Consider the following 17,085-nt stretch of genomic DNA (forward strand, 5'->3'; position numbering starts at 1 on the left):
ACTTTAAACCTGCCCTGAAGATTTAGACTGTGTTCAGAATAGCATACTAGCACACAATTTTTGCAGTATGCAGTGCACAATATGATTTAGCAAGGCATACTCAATATCAAAATGTGCCCTATACAAACTTTTTAGATTAATCTGTTCTGAAAGACAAACACAAACATTTTCCCCCTGAATGCATACTATTATTTGAAATGTTTATACGCTACGGTTATAGGTTAATACAAAAAAATAATAGGAAGAATGCAGTGTAAACTATACAGTACGCTAATATTCTACTGTGAACACACCCATGTTAGTTACACACACGACAGAAAGAAAAAAATCATCCCACAACCTGCTTTTTGGACTCGGTTCATAATTAAATCATATTAAAATTTTATTAAGTTATATCCTATATTAAAATAAATGAAAACAGAAAGACTGAGAGAGAAATCAAATACAGAGAACGCAAGAATGACATCCAATAGATTATGGAATGTATTTCGGTAAATAAAATAGAGCTCCAACTGTTCCATCAAATGTGCAATATTCCGGCCACAAATGATCTGAGCCTGAAAAGAGCACCGTAAGTTTCTATATACACAACATAGGTATATATATATACAGTAGATTTATATATACAGTATACTGCGCTTGAATGGATATATACTGTATACATATACCTTACAGAAATATGTATATATATATATATATATATATATATATATATATATATATATATATATATATATATATATATATATATATATATATATATATATATATATATATATATATATATATATATATATATATATATATATATATATATATATATATATATATTTTAACCATCTCATTTACAAAGCCAGGCAACATCTAGAAGATTCTTTACAGAATCAAGGTTCTTGTGGTTCGTTCTTTCTTTTCAATATACAAAGTAAACATAGTTTTTGATATCCACCACAGAGAAAAAAAAAAACCACAGCAAGGCCTTTTCAGCCTCACGTCTGTAAGTACAAAACTGGCACAGAAGACAATCGTAATTATAATAATACACGTGAATAAAAACGCAAATTAAATTATGCACTGATGGGACTAAAACGTTGTAAACCTTTTCCCTGTTTCACTGCAGGCTCGAAAAACAAACCACTTCAAAACAAATATAAAAAAAACCAACAACTGCCCTTTGACGAAAATACGCTCCAGCTGATATCGTTCGTTTTCCGTTCTGTTCAATTAATGCGGAGCTCAGCTGATGAAGAGCCAGAGGGCGGGAAAAGAAAAAAAAAAGTTGACAAATCGGACTTCAATTACTCTTAAAAAGACAAAACTGAACAGCATGGGTGAACGAAAATGTTGAAATGTGAAAAAGGAGGGACGTGAAAGTAACGTCACAATGCCGAGGGGCGTGTCCCTCCTTTTCCGTTCGACAGTTTGGCAACCACAGCGATAGTGGCCTCGACTGTGCGTGACAGCATCTCCAGAGCATCCTGCGCGAGGGCGTGGCCACAGCCGCCTGACTCCGCCTCCTGGAGCGAGCAGCTCCGCCCCTCGCCAGCATCCGGCAGGCTGGACAGTAAAAGCACTGAGTCTGCGGAGGCGGAGGAAGTGGAGGGCACTTCCTCTCTTTCTGGCTCTGCCTCCTGCTCTTGCGGTTCCTTCCGCCCATCTTCCTCTTCCTCCTCCTCTCTTCCCGCTATCTGCGGTGGAGGTTCGTCCGCTCGGCCGAATGCTTCTGGAAGCGAGGAGGATGAAGATGAAGATGATGATGACGACGAAGACGAAGCGTCCATTTTCTTCTCCTCGAGGGATGCGCTGTCGGGAGAGGGCGGGTCGTTTTCCGTTCCCGGGTCGATGAGGGAGGAGTCTCGGGTTTCAGTGTCCGAAGTGCTGGTGGGCGTTAATGCTTCCCCGGGCTCCGCCTTTTGCTCCGAACAGGGAGCCAATGAGGAGGAGGAGGTAGAGGGAGGGCAAACGCTGCTGCTGCTGCCGCCACCGCCGCCGTCTCCCGGACGATCGTCAGCGCTGCTGCTCACCCTCCGCCGCTTCACTGGGGTCACGCCCTCCTCTTCCACTGAGAAATTCAATAAAGTCATGTCATCAACTGTACCCATTTAAAAATCACGCTTTTTTTATCATTCTATATATTCATATTTATTTATTTTTCACTTTTAGGAATGTTTTAATGTGCGATTAATGTTGTGACATCTTTGAGTACCTTGAAAAGAGCTTTATAAATAAAATCATATTAAATAAAATACTATTATTATGTACAAAAATACGGTTCTCGGTCATTTTAAATGACTGTTATTAATGTAAATTATTGTTTAAAATGTGCATGTGGTCATTGTTAAGATGTACAAGGAATGCTCCTTTTTTTTGTACCCCTAGCTGATGCTACCATTTTTATTAAAAATAAATCCATACATTTATTTATAGATAATATTATTTTTTAAATAAATAATACATTTTACATAAAATAATTCAAAGCCATGATAAACAATAAATGCATACTTCCTTTTGGTGCCCCTAGACGTTGCTACCATTTTATTCAATAATTAATAATAATAATAATAGTTGTTGTTATTATTGTGATTATTAGATTTCAAATAAAATAATTAAAAGCCATGATGTACAAGAAATACATACTTTTCAATGCATTTTTGTGCCATTTTATTCAAATTGTTTAAAAAAAAATTGAGTGGCTTTGAATAATTTGATTTAAAATATAATAATAATAATTTGTGCATGTTGAGACCTTTGGATTTGCGTTCCTTGGCCTCCATCTCTAATGTGGCGCGGTGCTGCAGACACAGTCTGCATTTGGACAGCAGCTCCTGTAGAGCCGGTCCTAGAGCCGGATCCAGCTGCTGAGGGGCGTAAACCGACAGCACCAGCAGCAGCGCACGCAGATCCTTCAACACACACACACACACACACAGAGAGAGAGAGGGATGAGTAAAGAGTCGTGGAGCGCTGGACCAGACGCGAGGAGGGAGCTGTACTGACTGCGTTCAGGAGGCTGCTGGTCTTGCTCATCTCTGCTCTCTGATTGGTCAGCTCCGGCTGCAGGCTGTGGTACTCGTTCAGTAGGTTGGTCACCAACACGTTGACGAGATTCGAGCAGCTCTGGCCTGATAACACCTGCACCTGCACCTAAACACACACAAATCAAGTTTCAAACTGCAGCAGGACAGGCTCAGGGTCAGAGAGCAAAGGAACAACTTTTGGAGGTTTAGTAAACAAGCGTAACTTTGGGTCCTTGTAATTATAAAAGGGCTTGAGCCTGTTCTTAACCCAGGGTTATGAAGCTCTGCAATGCTAACCCTGATGTTTATAAAAGCTAATTGAACTAAAGCCTAATCCTGGCTTAATCTAAACCCTGTCTGTGACACCAGGCCATAGTGTATCATCTCTATGTATGATAATGTAGTGATAATCGACAGCAATTATTTCATTTTGATACGAGAGACATGAAACTAGCACAGAACTGATCGATCAGAATCAAGTGTTCGAGAGAGGACCCATAACGAGAGTTGGTGTGTGTGCGGATTTACTTTATGTAAGAAGCAGGTGAGGAACGAGTAGGCGATGTTGTTGTTGAGGAAGTTTCTCTCGTCCATCAGGATGCATTTCATGTATTCTCCAAAGGCCGGATCCTCACACAGCAGCTTCACACACGACTGAGCCATCGTACACTGACAGAGAGAGAGACAGACAGAGACTTCAGGAAACACACACTTCTGAAGGGATGAGGCTGCTTTGTTCTAGTTGTGTCTGAAATATCTGCTGCTTGAAGACCCATCTCTAGTGTCCTCACATAAGGCATCTAGCTGAGGTGATATATAGATGCATATGAATAAAAACCAACATTTTTAATATTTAAAACTTGTGAGTTTTTAGGAATGCTTTCAATGTGTCATTAATGTTGTGTGTCTCATTTAAAGTGTGTTCGAGTATCTTGAAAAGAGCCTACATGTGCATATAAACATTATGTAGCAAAAATATTGTTTTCTGTAATTAGTGTAATGCACTTTTGGTAATTTGTAAGATGTATAATAAATGCATAATCCTTTTTTGTACTCCTAACTGAAAGGTGGATTCTGAAATCCACTACCGCTTCAATATATCCTTATTAAATTCATAATCAAAGCCTCAATCAATATTCATCCTCCTATATAATTATTATGATTTTAATGATTCTTTCCAGTTATGATTTTGCTTATATCAAGAGGACCAATGACTGTTTCTTCCTTTATAATTTCTAAAGTTTGTATTTGGTCTCAGTGTTGACTGAGGGTCTGTCCTGGTGGTGTGTGATGTTTCGCACGAACACTTTCAGTTTCCAGAGATTAAATATGGATTTGTCTTTCATTTTATTTTATATTGCCTTTTACTGAAACCCTAAAGAATTGTATGAATACAATTGTACTATTGTCGGGACCCCTGGCTGAGAGAAAGCACATGTTATCAGCATGTTTTGGTGAAGTGCTTTGTTGATATGTAGTTAAGACTCTAGGGAGCTTGTGTGTGTGTGCGTTGCATGACCTGTGCAGGCCCAATATTGAAGATGGACATTTTCTGCACACGACACCAGACCTGAAGACGCCTTTCTGCAACTTCCGAGGTCAACAATGATCTAATTCTAGTGATGGGGCGACAACTAGTCAACCTAGTTTAGTGATATGCTCTGCTATCTATCCTTGTGTGGAAATTTACTGCGACTGTGCATTTTCACTGTCCTTTTGTACGCCTAACAATAAATAAATAAATTAATTAATTAGAGATGAGATACCTGGGTGTGTGTCTGTATATACAGCTGTATATACTACTAGCCCTGTAAGAATTGCTAGAAATATTTGATGGTGTGCTTCAGACTTATCCCTTAATAAAACATGAACAAATACATACAGTGAACTACTGTATTTATTACAGTATTTTTATTATCTGACATGCATTTGACAGTAATATTATTCATTTTTCTTAAGCGAAAAATAACTTCAAATGCAGCCACAAATGAAAAAGGTTTTTACAATATAACTATAAAAAACAGTGCAACAAATAAATGTAGGAATATAAAAAAAATGATATATTAATCAGAAAATAATCTCTTTACAACCTTCTAGGCATAATTATTATTATTAGTAGAGACGTGTTATTATTACATAGAGACGTAGCTAAATCTACTCTAGGCTACAACAGTAGCTTAATATATTCTGTCCATTTCTTCACGTTAAAGCAAACTTTTATTTTGACAGGTATCCGTGAAGATCTTTGAGTGTCTGTGTTCATGATATGACAGTAAATTCTCATATGACAGTAAATTCTCATGAAGTGACGGTTTATGCGTTCTTGTCCTCATATAGTGACTGTAAAAACGCACGTAGAGGTAGAGAAACTGGGGGAGGACAAAGACAGCGAGCGAGTGTCATGATATCTAACTGTGTGTGCGTGGGCGCCCGCCATCCACACAGAAACGAAATACTGCTAAACAGCGGACATCCTGCTAACGCTTTTTCGCAGAAGAACTGTGCAGTGGTTAGGCAAAGCTAGCGGTCATAATAACTAGGTCTTGTTTAAGAAAATGGTATTGGATCGGTACATGGGTTCAATACTCGCCGATACTAATGCCAGAATTTGTTGTGGTATCGGTGATATTTCCGCAAATAAATAATTCAAAGCAATGACAGTGATTTTACCACATTTCAGGTTTCCCACATCCCATTATGCTTAACACCTCTTACCTGTGATAAAATCACTGTAACACACAACCTCTAGTGTCTAATTACATCAGCACTGTGTGTGTGTGTGTGTGAGAGAGCGATGAACGAGAAGGTTTTACCTGAAGAGATGCAAAAGGGTGAGGTGTAAAAAAGGTGAGAACATTGGGTGGATAGAGAAAACATTCTCAGAGGTCAGGATACTTTTTTTTATTGTATTTTTTATATAGATTTACTTTTCATGCTCATTTCTAGACACTATTATGTATCTTTGCATCTGCCTGAAAACTAATTCTAACCGGTAAGAGGTAAAAAAGTTTGTTTTATGTAGGGCAAAACCACCCTTTACACAAAACAAAAAAAGGATTCAATAGACGTGGGAGCTGAATACATAAACAAAACAAAAACAAGAAGACAACAACCAGATAAAATGTGACACTCAAATAACACCCAAAACTGAAAATCCCACTGGCTACAAATGCATCAATATGGGATACTTTGTACATCACCTCATAAGTTAAACCCTATTTCTTCTGACGTTTAGCCACCAGAATTTCAAGGGCACGCTTCCTTTGTTTTGCTGCATGTCTCAGCCTTGCCCGTTTTTTTCTGACGCATTTATTTTCATTTTTTATTTTCATTTATTTATTTATTTTATTACGCAAATCTCGTAAGTGACCTATTTTGATCTCAAAAAGGTGAGGAGTTTGCATCTATGTACCTGAGATTGAGCAAGTTCTGTCCAGAGTTTGGGAAAGAGAGCCAGGTGTAGAGGAAGTCCTTCATATGCGATCAACACACCTGCACACAGGAGAATAAACACCATCAGCACACACACACACACACACACACACACACAGTCACTCAGAGAGATTCAAGAGCCGAGAGAGAAGCGTTCTTACTCAGTTTCACCAGAGTCTCTGTGAACTTCTCACAGTTGATGGCGACTCGGCAGAGCAGGTGAATGAACTGATGATACGACAGGAAGTAGTCCAACAACATCCTGTCATACACCTCATCTTTACCCTACGGGAAACACAAAAACACACGCTATGAACAACTAAAGCTCGCCGTGTGCAGTGATCCAGCCGTTGGTCTCATACACACCTTACTGGTCTCCACCATGGAGGGCAGCAGGCACATGTTGAGCTCCGGTCTGGGGGGACGAATGTTGTTCTTTCCGCCCATCAGCTTGATATTCTCTCTACAGGGCAGATACGGCCCAAACGACACTATAAAACACACACAAACTGTGTTACACCACGTTTTTAATCATTTATTCATTGTTTTTAATGTCATGTCAGCAATACGGCTAAAGTCATACAATTAACAAAAAGCTATGGTATATAAGAAATGTAAGATTAATTTAAAAAGTAAGATTAATCAGCCGTAGTGGCTGCGGTTCTGCCCACTGAGTGGCAGCATTGGTTTCAGTGTGAATGCCGCAAAAGGCAATAATAAACAATGATTTGATCTGCTGTGAAGTGTAACAACACCAGGCTGTTGACGCCCTCTGCAGGCATCTGTTATAATACATGATGTACATAAGACGATTGTTTACATTATGGCGCTCTTCCACTGCATGGCTTGCTACAGCTCACTTAAACAGTACCACCTCGGTTAGGTTCCTAAAATGTCACGTGTAAACACTGCAGATCCCTGATAGGGCAGAGAGAATTGTCACTACTAGCGTCATTGGATTAGCGACAATAGACACTAAACCCGCTAGAAACAAACTTCTTTGTCTTGCAGTGAAAAACATCCACATGCCGAGAATCAAGAACACCATTCCGTCGATATGCTACTATACGATTATATGATTACTTGAAAATGAAAAATCATTGCCTCATTGTTATTTTATATATATATATATATACACATAGTGGTGGGCATAGATACATTTTTTTAATCTAGATTAATCTCACCGTAATCTTGGAATTAATCTAGATTAAAATGGCTCATTTGAATTCTGCCGAAGGCATTCAGAATATGTGTACTTGTAAGTGATCGTTTGTCTTTTTGTAGTTTGAATACTTCTGTCCCTTTAAGACCTGACGCGCACGCATGGATCCCAAACACTGTTCCTGTGAGCTGGTTACGACTGTGTTTACGTTAAAACTCACCAAGATGAGCATTGAGACATTTTTGAGTGTATTTGACCATTAATAAGCTGGAAAAAGGAGCTCATTTTTGCACTTGTATGTCAGAGGCGGCTTTATTACGGTATGTGTGTGTGCGCGCTTCAGATGCGAGCGCGAAATCTGCGGGAATTAGTAGAATTAACGTTATGTGCAATCCCGCGCGAAATTCAGACCAGTCACAGCAATACTAACAAAAATCCAGCAGAACACCCGTTCGCAATGTTCAGAGGATTAAACAGACTGAATGAGAGGAGGCGGGTGTGTTAACTCGCCGTCGGTCGGAGAGGAGAGGAGAGCGCAGCTGATATCAATACTGCAGAAAATGAGTATCGTATCGTTTCAGATATTTCAGTATCGATACATAGCGAAATATCTATATTTTTGACAACACTAGTAGACATACACACAGGTTCAAAGACTCGTTCTCTCGCCCCTACAGTGCAATTCGGCTAGGTGTACATATACATAAAATATCAAGGTGAAAGTGCTCCTAACCCAACTTTGAGAATAGATTAACGGCGATATTTTTTTATCACCCGATAAGAGTCTCACGTTAACGCAGCACGTTAACACCGATAACGGCCCACCACTAGTATATACATACACACATATATATATATATATATATATAAGTCATTTTAAAGGCTTAGGTCTTTGCTTAGGTCTATTTTTATTACCACAAAACAAAGAAACCGATTAATCGTCAAAATAATCAACGATTACTTGATTACCAAAATAATCATTAGTGACCGCCCTAAATTATACTACAAAACTGCATAGAGAATATTGCACAATTGGTAAGCAACGCATGTGAATCTGGAATTGCCTAAATGGAACCTAGTAAAAATAACTCGAACATACCTAGATCTGAAAGTACTGAAAAGCCTTTTTCTTATACTTGGATTTATTTAATGTAATGTATGCGCTCATGGCGAACGCCACATTCCATCTGCCACTTGTTATTAATATAAGAGTTTATAGCTATTCTAAGGTCAAAAGGTGGATTTGACATTCTGACATATTCAAGCTGCGAGCCTCCTTTGCAGCGATGTCTGTGTTCTCGTTTCCAGACAGACCCATATGAAGGTGGTGATGAGCTTTAGGCGGGACTCACTGGGGATGTTGCTGTGGTGGTAGGTGCAGTGGTTGTGCTGCAGGAAGGGCACGAGCGTGTGCAGGAAGTCATGAGGGCTCAAGAGCACCAGCTCCTTCAGCACATCTGAGGACGAACACACATGCTCAGATCACACTCGTCTGCTACTTGAGGTTAATCTCTAAAGCGGTGCGTTCATGTTGTGGATGTGGCGACTCACCCAGGCAGGCGTTACGCAGCTCTGGTGGGCTGTAAGAGTTCAGCAGCGTCAGCAGCTTATGAGCAAAATCAATCCTCTCCTGCCACTGGATCAAAGCCTGCTTCACATCTACACACAGACACAAACCGTCAGTTACTGACATCACATGTACAAGTGTGTTACGGGCAATCGAAACCTTTGAATTGCATGGTAAGGTGTATTATGGGTAATGAGTACTTCTGTATTGATGCTTCAGGTGCATTATAAGTAATGAGTACTTCACTATTGCTCGTTGAGGTGTATTATGGGTAATGAGTACATTTGTACTGTCCAGTTAGGTGTATTATGGGTAATTGAGTACTTTTGCTTTGCATGATAAAGTGCTTTATGATAACTGAGTACTTGCTGCGCATCTAGGTGTATTATGGGTAATTAAAGGGTTAGTTCACCCAAAAATGAAAATTCTGTCATTAATTACTTACCCTCATGTCGTTCGACACCCGTCAGACCTCCGTTCATCTTCAGAACACAAATGAAGATATTTTAGTTGAAATCTGATGGCTCTGAAAGGCCTCCATTGGCACAATGGCACGGTTCACTCTCAAGACCCTTAAAAGGTACTAAAGACGTCGTTACAAAGTCCATCTCACTACAGTGGTTCTAAAATAACTTTATGAATCGGCGACAATAGTTTTTGTGCGCAAAAAACCCTAAATAACGACTTATATAGTGATGACGATTTCAAAACAAGGCATCATGAAGCTTCAAAGCGTTATGAATCAGTGAGCCGAATCATGATTCGGATCGCGTGTCAAACCGCCAAACTGCTGAAATTTGGCGATTCAAACCGCTGAATCGACTCACTGATTCATAACGCTTCGAAGCTTCATGATGCCTTGTTTTGAAATCGTCATCACTGTGTAAGTCGTTATTTAGGGTTTTTTTGCGCACAAAAACTATTCTCGTCACTCCATAAAGTTATTGTAGAACCACTGTAGTGAGATGGACTTTGTAACGACGTCTTTAGTGCCTTTTAACGGTTTAGAGAGTGAACCGTGCCATTGTGCCAATGGAGGCCTTTCAGAGCCATCAGATTTCAACTAAAATATCTTCATTTCTGTTCCGAAGATGAACAGAGGTCTGACGGGTGTCGAACGACATGAGGGTAAGTAATTAATGACAGAATTTTCATTTTTGGATGAACTAACCCTTTAAGTACTTTTGTATTGCATAAGGTCAATTATGGTTAAAGGAATACTTTTCTAAATGCATGTTTAGCTGTATAATCAGTAAATGAGCACTTTTGTGTAGCTTAAGGTGCATTATGGGTAATTGCTTGTTTAGCTGCATTATGGGTAATGGGGTACTTTAGCGTTCAGGTGCATTATGGGTAATGATAGGTGTAAATGAGCACTTTTTGTATTGAATAAGATGCATTATGGGTAATCGAGTGCTTCTGTATTGCATGTTACAACGCATTTCGAGTAACAGAGTACTTTGGAGTTGTTTAAGGTGCATTAATTGTGGGTTATGTACTACCTTTACGTTGTAAGTAGGGTCGCGTTGCCTTTAAAACAGACAGGAAGATGGACAGCAGCTCCACCAGATCACCGGTCACGTGACACGCGGTGGCCTCATGGTACATCATGTGCAGGGTGTTGAAGGACTGCAGACAGAGAAATATTCAGTTGCACACGACAGTCCATTAAAATATGCAGATGAATGAAAAGAGTGACTGAAGAGAGCTTGAATACCTCAGTCATCAGGATGAGTCCTCTGTTGAAAACCACCAGCAGCCTGTCCTCATCGTTCTCCAGCAGGATACGGAAGGCACTGAGGGACACACAGAGTCTTAGTATGAACGGAAACACCTCGTCAAATATTCAGCGAGACTTTAAGGGGTGTGTGTGTACCTGATGAGAGTGGTCCAGCAGGAGCGTCCGTCCAGACAGCGCAGGTAACAGCTGATGGTGGTCTTCTTGAACTGCTTCACGTCCTCCAGCTCTTCCTCTCTCATATCAGGCCTCTGAGCCACAAACAACTGCATCAGGTTAAACAACTCCTCCACCGCCTGCAGAGAAACAACAAACATGGGGTTATTTGACAGAACCGAATTAACCTCAATAGCTGAAGACATCATATTCCTTCAGACAGACACATTTTCACCAAATTATGTAATTAAGTAATTACAATTATCATAATCATGAATGATTTCTGAAGGGTCATGTGACACTGAAGACTGGAGTAATGATGCTGAAAATACAGCTTTGATCACAGGAATCAATTACATTTTACAAGATATTCACATTTAAAATTGAAATATTATTTCAAAATATTACTGTATTTTTGGTTGAATAAATGCAGCCTTGGTGAGAAGAAGAGACGTTACCAATTGTTACTTTTGAACAATAGAGTAGGTACTGATAAACTTTCCCATAAATGAAAGAAAAATGCATGTTTGATCACATTTCTCATGTTATCTTTGGAAACCGCTGTACTCACCCCGGGGTACTGGCTGGCGTGGGGCGTGAGGTTTTTGAAGGCCCACTGTATGTTCTGGTGTGACGCCAGCTGGCGGGTGAAAGCGGGCGACTGCTCGCAGCACATGCGCAGGATGGCGTAGTATGCCGGCAGCATCCCGCGGTTGAACAGCACCACCTCCTGATCGTCGTGATCGGCCAGGATGTAGTTGAAGGCGATGTTTTTAGTGACCACAGGGTTTTGGACGATGAGGCGCACGTTCTCGCTGCAGTCCACGCAGACGTTATACCAGAAGGACAGAAGAGCCTGCTTGTTGTGATTAGTGGCGATGGCCGGCTCTGATAACTTGGGCTGTGAGATAGAGAGAAAGAGAGATATATAAGAGCTGGGCTGCACAACATATCGAAATGATTTTCAAATCGTACAGGATGTGATTTAAATTAAATATCCACATCATTATTTTTCTTTTTTTTAAATCATGTGCCTTTATAATCTTTAATCAAAATAACTTCCCGTCCCTCTCGCGTCATCTCTTCTCTGATGTTGTGTTTACTGGCGTGAGGGCGGGACAACCTGTCACTCACATGAGATCCACCAATAACAAACCACAACCATCCAATCAATTCCCCATGAACAAAATCAAGCCCCGCCCTACATTTGTTCTTGTTTGAGAAGCCGTTTCACTCAGATATCCGTCACAATAGGGAAGAAACTATCGCAACTTCCATTTCATCATATGAGCACCTAAAAAATTGCCTTCATCTGCATGTGAAGTACCTGGAAAAGGTTCCAGAGGTCCATGAAGTAGCTGGAGAACATGAGCTTCTCGGTTTTGGAGATGAGGCAGTAGGTCATGAAGCTGAAGTACTGCACCAGTTTGGTGGTCCCGTGCACGGGCACGTCCACGTAGAGTTTGGCCCGGCCCAGCAGGCCCAGTAGCAGGTTGTAGACCTGGTGCAGAACCACGGTGGTGTCGGGACTCAGCGGGAGGTCCCGCGTGGGGATGTGAAGGGAACGCGTGGAGCGGAACATCTGACGGAAGGAGTTGCTCGGGATGAGAGACACCAGCAGATACGCCGCCGCTGAGAGAGAAATGTATTGGACAAATCACAAAATAAATGTAAAAACTGACATTTTACCAGGAAAAATGAAGATGAGACTAGCTTTAAATGTGTACGTGCACACCTAAAATCTTTTTGTTTTTGTGCATTCATTTATATACGATTTTTTTATGTTTTTGAAAGAAGTCTCTTCTGCTCACAGAGGCTGCATATATTTGGTTAAAAACACAGTTAAAACAGCAATATCGTGAAATATTATTACAATATAAAATAACTGTTTAATGTACTGTAAAATGTAATGTATTCCTGTGATCAAAGCTGTATTTTCAGCATCATTACTCCAGTCTTCAGAGTCACATGATCCTTCAGAAATCATTCTGCTATGATGTTTTGATACTCAAGAAACAATTATAATTATTATCAATGTTGAAAACAGTTGTGCTGCTTCAGATTTGACTGGAGAAATGATGCTGAAAATTTCACAATATTACTGTTTTTGGTGAGCAGAAGAGACATTGGGCGTTTTTACACCTGAAAGTCCGCACCAAGGTCCGAACCGAAGTTCATGTTTTGATCAATTTTATACATTTATAAAATTAATAAAGAACTAAAGAACTTTACATGACACACTTGCGTCCACTCGTCATCATCTATGTGGGCGGCATCTGGACATTGATTGGTTTGTAAACGGACGTGCGTCTGACATCAGCGTCTTTGACAAGAATGAATGAACGGACGCATATCGTTGCCACTATTGAACAGTGCGCATTGCTTGACTATTCTCTTTTCGTTACGTTTAAAAGTGGACATTTCAAGCTTTATATATACACTTATTTCTCATGTTTGTGAGACGAGAAGCTGCTGAGCTTCGGTTTATTTGAGACGCTCAAGTTCATGTGCAAAGCATGTGATCGCTCCCGCGATTATTGTCTGCTATAGACTATTTGCTTCTTATTTATTAAATCCAGGCAATTATCTGTTTAAACGTCGATTAAAATTAAGATACAATTTATACAAAACAAAATTCACATTAAAGCAAAATCATTCAAAATTTCTTTCAAAATCATTTCTGACCTTCTGTCTTCTGACATATTGCGCATCTTTGCACTTTTCATAATCAATATAGCCGAGATGAAATTTAAAAATAACATTATAATATTTAAACATAAACAGGAACTTCCTTTAAATGGTCTGAAAGTACGAACCATACAGAAAATGCTAGAAACGAACCGAACCTTTGTTCAGTTTGATCCGGACAGAGACTACCTCTTTTTGTCGGACCAAATTTCGACTGCTTGGTCCGGACCGTGGTCCAGGGGAGGTTTCACACCTGCAATTTTGATTCGGACCAAAGTTCGAAAATCCGGACCAAACAAGGTAGGTGTGAAAGCGCCCTTAAACACTTAAAAGTGCAGTGTGTGCACCATTGTGTAGACTGTGTCTGTTCTTACACGTTCGGACACGAGGGTAGTTGTGCGCCAGCAGAAACCTCTCCACCCAGTTCTCCATGTTCTGCAGGACCCAGCTGTGAGCCAGCTTATTACGAGGAGTCTGGACGGCCAACCAGTCCAAACACTGAGACGGGTTATACTCGATCACCTGACGCAGACAAACAGGGATTAGACGCTCAGACGCAACATTGGAAGTTCTCCAAACACCCACAACTCATCACTGACACAAATATCTCATGGCTCATAGATAGCAGTGGAGAAGGGAAAGAAGGTATAGGAATGATGGGACTGTGTGGGCCGATGTACCTCCCAGATCCTCTGCAGGATGTAGGACGCAAACGAGGGCATTCCAGGGGGACCAGCAGCAAACTCCATCAGCATCGTCAGCAGCTTGAAGAACGGATTGGCTGCCTGTCAGACACACGAGACACAACGTTAGTTAGTGTGTGTAGCGATTAAATAATGAAACCATAACGGTTGTGAGATTAGATTTCACCTCTGGAGTCAGCTTAGCGATGGAGGTGAACAGCATTGACACGATCTACACCAACAGAAGAACACAGACCATCAGAACGTATGTTGCAGTTTGATATATTGTGTGCATGCTTGGCTACACTCGGAGGACAAAAACTGTCCCAGAAACTGTTCAAAAGTATGGGGTCATTCATTTCTTTCTTTTTGAAAGATCTTTTTATTCATCAAGGACCGATCATGAATGTTTCTTGAGCATCGGGACATCTTACATGTTCTGCCAGGCGGTTGTTGTATCTGCAGAGGCTGAATATGAGGTTGCAGGTCTGTCTGATGTTGATGCTGTCTCTGATGTGCTGGAACAGGAAGGGGAAACCTTTCCCTCCGGTCAGTGCGGCCATGTCACTCTGAGACAGAGTCAAGTGTCTGCAGACAGATGGAGACAAATGACTGGATATTAGACGATACGTTATTACTAAGACAAAGCCTCCTTTTTTCTACTGTATTACAGTAAAAACGACTGATGCAATGTTTTGCAACTCTGTTTAGTAGCGCTAATGGTACAGAAATTACACTTTTAACAGCTTCAATATAGGCTTAATTTTCTGTAAATGATTTCGGGGTGAAATACAACCCATTATGGGTGAAATGTGAGATGTTTTTGTGCACCTCTCAGATCTGGACTGCTCCACCAGCAGAGCTATGAGAGCGATCATCTTCTCCAGAGCGGCCGGCCGGTACTTCTCCTCCGCCAGCGAGAGGATGTCCTCCTCTTCATCCTCCTCCCCCTCCTCCTCCTCAGATAACACCTCCACCTGAGGCTGAGACGGAGAGATTGACGTTATTATTTGAGATCAGGAAACCTGTGAATCAGAGATGGACTACCCCTAATGAAACGGCACTCACATTTTCAGGTCCCTTAGTGCCCATGTAGAAATGCACCATAATAGAAATGGCTTGTAAAGACAAGAGGAACTGACTCTGTGAGGACAAAAAGAAGAAAGGAATTATGAAGAGAAGAAAATAAAGAATGCTTTAAAACTTGTAAAAATAAATACATAAAAATAAATAAAATAAGTAAAAATAAATTACAGCATTTAGTAAAATAAATACATTATAAAAGTAAAAAAGTAATATTAAATCAATTAAATAAGTAAAATAAAATAAAAAATGTAATTAAATAAAAAATATTTAATTGAAAAAGTTGAATACATAAAAATAAAACTTAAATTAAATAAGTAAAAACTGAATAAAAATAACAAAATATTATATATATATATATATATATATATATATATATATATATATATATATATATATATATATATATAGTAACATAAATAAATACAATATCATAAAATAAGTAAAAATATTAATAAAAATAAAATGTAAAAAGTGAAATAAAATAATAAAATAAGTAAAAATAAAGAAATTAAATAAAGAAATACTGTACATTATAATAACATTAAATAAGTAAAAACTGATTAAAAACAACATAGTAAATATTATAAATATATATAGTAAACATATAAATAAATACAATATTATAAAATAAGTAAAAATATTAATAAAAATAAAATTTAAAAAGTGAAATAAAATTTTAAAATAAGTAAAAATAAAGAAATGAAATAAAGAAATACTGTACATAAAAAAATAATTTTATAATTAAACATAAGTAAAATACATAAAATATAATAAAATAAGTAAAAATAAATAAATACAATTAAATAAGTAAAATAAAATAGTAAGTAAAAGTAAAAAATAACATTGTAGATATTATAAATAAATGATATATTATAAAATAAGTAAAAAATAAATTAAATTAAATGTAAAAACATGAATAACAATACAATTAAATAAGTGAAATAAAGAAATACATCAAAATAAAATAAGTAAAATAAATAAATAAATGAATGAAATAGAAATAATGTACATAAAAAAAATTTAAAAAATAAATAAAATGTAATAAAACTTTTTTTTTAAATTAAATAAAATAAGAAAAATACCTAAATAAATAAAAATAAGTGAAATAAAGAAATACATAAAAATATAAATAACTAAGTAAAATAAATACATAATAAAATAAGTAAAATAAAGAAATACATTGATGAACATTTATAAGTAAACATTTATAATGCATATAAATGAAGAATTAAAAAAATAAATACAGGAATGGCTACCTCCTCTTCTCCCATTTTGGCAAACTCGTACAGGAAGGCGAAGTACTCGGTCAGGTGTTTGCTGTGTGGCTTCACTCCGTGTTCCATGATTGACAGCAGTGTTTTGACGAAGCGCGTCACACAGGAGCGGCTGCCGATGTCCTCCACCGGCCCGTCCATGTCATCAGAGCTGTAGGCAGACCAAAACAACAACAAATGAGACAATATAACAGCCCATGTGGGTTTGAAACCATGAGGACGGGCTCCAGAGGAAGAGAGAGAGAGAGAGAGAGAGAGTGAGTTAAGGAGAAAGAGACACAC

At 38.7% G+C, this 17,085-nt stretch overlaps 1 protein-coding gene across 2 annotated transcripts in view; it reads right to left on the reverse strand.

Moving 5' to 3' along the window:
* Nucleotides 1-811: 811 nt before the first annotated feature.
* Nucleotides 812-17,085, reverse strand: part of usp34 (ubiquitin specific peptidase 34) — a 90,259-nt gene continuing 73,985 nt past the window's right edge. The window contains exons 57-77 of one of the 2 annotated variants that reach the window (XM_079812741.1): nt 16,786-16,954; nt 15,512-15,586; nt 15,275-15,426; nt 14,878-15,031; nt 14,631-14,675; nt 14,441-14,545; nt 14,135-14,282; nt 12,400-12,704; nt 11,644-11,973; nt 11,055-11,212; nt 10,896-10,974; nt 10,681-10,807; nt 9,163-9,270; nt 8,964-9,068; nt 6,816-6,940; nt 6,611-6,734; nt 6,430-6,509; nt 3,546-3,686; nt 2,998-3,144; nt 2,747-2,903; nt 812-2,062 (exon numbers count right to left, since the gene is read on the reverse strand). In XM_079812741.1, the coding sequence (XP_079668867.1) occupies nt 1,380-2,062; nt 2,747-2,903; nt 2,998-3,144; nt 3,546-3,686; nt 6,430-6,509; nt 6,611-6,734; nt 6,816-6,940; nt 8,964-9,068; nt 9,163-9,270; nt 10,681-10,807; nt 10,896-10,974; nt 11,055-11,212; nt 11,644-11,973; nt 12,400-12,704; nt 14,135-14,282; nt 14,441-14,545; nt 14,631-14,675; nt 14,878-15,031; nt 15,275-15,426; nt 15,512-15,586; nt 16,786-16,954 (3,517 nt within the window). In that variant the 3' untranslated portion in view covers nt 812-1,379. Of the gene's footprint in view, nt 2,063-2,746; nt 2,904-2,997; nt 3,145-3,545; nt 3,687-6,429; nt 6,510-6,610; nt 6,735-6,815; nt 6,941-8,963; nt 9,069-9,162; nt 9,271-10,680; nt 10,808-10,895; nt 10,975-11,054; nt 11,213-11,643; nt 11,974-12,399; nt 12,705-14,134; nt 14,283-14,440; nt 14,546-14,630; nt 14,676-14,877; nt 15,032-15,274; nt 15,427-15,511; nt 15,587-16,773; nt 16,955-17,085 lie in introns of both variants that reach the window. The other variant, XM_079812740.1, reaches the window with a different exon arrangement.

This window comes from Gobio gobio, assembly GCF_949357685.1.
Source record: "Gobio gobio genome assembly, chromosome: 3".
Taxonomy (NCBI): Eukaryota; Metazoa; Chordata; class Actinopteri; order Cypriniformes; family Gobionidae; genus Gobio; species Gobio gobio.